We start from the raw sequence: 3,261 nt of genomic DNA on the forward strand, positions 1-3,261 counted from the left end.
TGCAAAGAGACAGACAGCCGTGTTTATTTGTCCTGCCCTTGATGGCAGCCAGTTCACAAGTGAGTGGAGAGGTCACGGTCTTCCTCCGGCGAAGCTCGTGCAGACCCCTGGCTGGGGCGGCGTGGGGAGCTGGGGCGGCGTGGGGAGCAGTGGCACGCAGGGAACCGGCGGCTGAGGGTGTTCCGCAAGGGCTCATCAAGGAGCACCCAGAGGAGAGGGGCGACGCAGCAGTGGGCAGTGGCCAGGAGTTTGGTGACCTGCACACTTGTGTGCAGGTGGGACGTGTGCTGGCAGCCGTGCAGGGAGAGGTTGTCCTTGAAGGCGGCCAGGAAGAGCGCGATGTTGTAGGGCGCCCACATCAGCAGGAAGAAGAGCGAGACGGCACAAGCCAGCTGGAAAAGCCGGTCGCCCCCAGCCCTGTGCCTCAGTGCTATTCTCATGTGCACAAAGCAGAAAACCAGCACACACAGCGGCAGCCCGAGCACCAGGACGTTCGTCCTGAGAGCCAGAAAGCGCTGCCAGAATGTGTCTTCCACGGGCAGGAGGTGAGGCCTGCTGAAGGAGCATTTGGGTTGCTGGCCGTCGGTCGGAGGTTTGTAGAAGATGGATTCAGGCAAGGTGACTGCGATGACGATGACCATCCAGACCAGGACGCTGGTCATGATGCTGTGCGGCCTCTTCCTGGTGGCTGAGGAACCGCATGGCCTGTGGGATGACGCCAGGTAGCTTTGCACAGTCAGAAGGGCACTGAAGCACGCCTCCCCGCAGAGGCCCACGGAGTAGAGTGCGGCGAACGCCCTGCACGTGGCGTGGTCCTCGGCCGGGGCTGTCACGGCCCAGAACAGCAGGCTGAGTGAGAAACACAGGTTCGAAAGTGCCAAGTTCAGAAAACAGGTGCTCCCCGGCTGTTTGAGGCCTTTGTATTTGACCAGGACGAGCACGAACAGGACGTTGTCCAGGAGGCCGAGCGTGAACACGGCGGAGCAGAGCAGCCGCACCAGCTGGGCCGAGAGGACCGAGGCAGCGTCCGCCTCGCATCGCGGCGTCTCGCTGCTCTCCAGGTCGCCGTCTATGAGGACGTCGTAGTCCTCCTCCGGGGCCGCCGTGCCGTTCTCCATCTCTCAGCCGCCCTGGGGAAGAAGCGAGAGCTGACTTTCACCTTCCCACAGCTGTGTCGTCCCAGAAGGAACGACAAACAGGACCGGCACCCGTGTGGCCACCCCATCCCCTTCCTGTCACTTCATTTTCTCCTGACCACGTCTGTCTCTCAGAAGACAGGCAATACACGCCCCTCGGACACACGCCCCCTTGCCCAGAGCAGCTGCCCTGGGAGAAACTCCAAAAAGCTCATGGAAAGTAGGTTTTGTTTCAGTTCAGGAAATTTTGAAATCCACACACAACTTTTTTTCATAATCCACATTTTCCATGAACTTTTTGAAGACCCCTGGTACTCCGTCCACTCATTCACCACCTGGTACTCAGGGTGCCAGGTACAGTGGCAGTGACAGCAGGTGCGACGCTGGCTTCCCAGAAGGACTTGTCCACTTGACGACAGCGTGCCAGAGAACTCACCCCACCCAGGAGAAACAAGCAATGCGGCTCAAGTTCAAGGCACTGGCATAGGTCACAACTGCTACGTGATTAAAAGGCGTGCTCACCCCCTTGCGACAGCTTCCTGTGTGTGACAGGCTATTTTCCTCTCCAAGCATCTAAACAAGCGCTTGCAAAAGTGAAACCGCACCAGGCGTCCACACGGGCACAGCTGGTGAGGGTCGGTGATGACTTACCCCCTGACCACGTTCCTGGGGGGCAGGGCGCAGCCGTGAGAATGTTTGGGCCCGGGGAAAGCCAGCTTCCTTCTTGGGCAGGCTGCTCCTGGCCCCGAGGAGTGAGAGAAACCACTGCCCACTCCCCTAGTGGCTCTGCCCAATCGTCACAGACTCACAGACCAGCTGAGGTCAACAGAGTTCCGAGCTGTTCAGCCCTCTGCAGTCCCTCGGCAGCCTCTGCGAGCAATGGGGAAGTTGCTTTCTCCTCCCCCTGCCCTGCACCCCCCCCCCTTTGATTTCTCAGTGGCCCCAGTCAGCTGTCCTGTCGGCTGCCGGAGATAAGCGAGCCGAGTCCCTCTGTTCCCAGCGATAGCAGGGCAGTGATGTCAAGGGGCCGCCGAGTCGCACTTCTGATGCGGCCGGGAAGATGCCCAAGGTCAGCACAAGTGCAGACCTGGGGTCCTGGCCCTCAAGGGCAGTCAGTCACTGCCAGAGGCGAGCACCTGCTGTGAACCCCATGGGGCGCAGCGTGGGCGTGGGTTCACGGTCATTTCTGACAGGCACCGTGTGTTCTGGCCAAGGGGTGGGGTCTCCAGTGAGGATTTTGGGACCACTGAAGCCATGGCATGACGGCCCTTGGGCTGGGGACGGGGCAGAGACGGGGACCCATGCCAGGGAGTGGAAGATGTTGAGATACTGAGGAACACAAGCAGTTTTGCAAACATCCAGGAGCTGGGACGCTTGGGGGGAGCTGAGCCCGCTCTGGGAGGGGAGCTCAGACGGGGAGAATCCCGGGGTGGTGACCCAGGCGACACCAAGCCAGGCAGGGAAGGAAGACGCGTTGCACCCCAACCTGGGGCCGGGGTTGGGGGCAGATAGCAGGCTAGAGAGAAAGGAAAACAGAACTAGTGGGCAAGGGGACAGCAGAAGGTGGGTGTGGTTTGCAAGCAGGGTGGAGGGGAAGAGGAACTTGGAAGAACTGGAAAGTTCTGGATGCACTCCTCTCAGGTCAACGGCTCTTTGTAGCTGAACTTGACCTAGTGTGCGGACCGGCTTCTCCATGGGCTTGGCATTTACATCACTGGTTAAGTCACATCCGTTTTGTGCCAAAGTGTTTGAAGTAGCTTTCAATACAGAACGTGTCCTGTGGAAATAGGAGCGAGGCGACCCTTCAGAGGAGAGGGACACCAAAGGGTCCAGACAAGCATGCGATCGGGCAGAGCGCTGAACTCCCAGCGAACCGACAGCCGCGGCAGGAAGGGAAATGCTGGGAGGGTGCGGGTGGGAACCCGGGCTGCCACTGCTTCCCAGAGGGCCCCCCCCTCGGGCCCAGCGTGGGGCGTCTGTGAAGCTCTGCCCACCCGCTGGTGGTAGCCACAGCCAGGGGTCAGCAGTGTCCTGCCTCCTGGGTCTCTCTGCCTCCTGCAGCTGGGCTACTTGGAGCCACACTGAGACCCTAGGACTTTGAGTGAGTTGGGGGAGAATGACTCCT

The 3,261-nt window shown here is 60.3% G+C and overlaps 1 protein-coding gene across 4 annotated transcripts; it reads right to left on the reverse strand.

Moving 5' to 3' along the window:
* On the reverse strand, positions 1-2,041 carry CCRL2 (C-C motif chemokine receptor like 2). 4 transcript variants are annotated; one of them, XM_008260519.5, is made up of 2 exons: positions 1,788-2,041; positions 1-1,130 (listed from the first exon to the last, which is right to left on the reverse strand). In XM_008260519.5, the coding sequence occupies exon 2, from the start codon at positions 1,116-1,118 to the stop codon at positions 54-56; it is 1,065 nt and encodes a 354-aa protein (XP_008258741.3). In that variant the 5' UTR covers positions 1,119-1,130; positions 1,788-2,041; the 3' UTR covers positions 1-53. The 4 variants fall into 4 exon arrangements, with proteins under 4 accessions (XP_008258741.3, XP_051707637.3, XP_008258740.3 ...); XM_051851677.3 differs by lacking the exon at positions 1,788-2,041 and adding an exon at positions 1,659-1,787; XM_008260518.5 differs by lacking the exon at positions 1,788-2,041 and adding an exon at positions 1,573-1,616.
* Between the last annotated feature and the right edge of the window lie 1,220 nt (positions 2,042-3,261).

Source organism: Oryctolagus cuniculus, chromosome 10 (genome assembly GCF_051225735.1).
Source record: "Oryctolagus cuniculus isolate XC-2025 breed Fujian yellow rabbit chromosome 10, ASM5122573v1, whole genome shotgun sequence".
NCBI classification, from domain to species: domain Eukaryota; kingdom Metazoa; phylum Chordata; class Mammalia; order Lagomorpha; family Leporidae; genus Oryctolagus; species Oryctolagus cuniculus.

Bases quoted from the DNA above. Each gene is read 5' to 3' on its own strand.
- CCRL2 (XM_008260519.5), bottom strand. From the start codon at position 1,118: ATGGAGAACGGCACGGCGGCCCCGGAGGAGGACTACGACGTCCTCATA.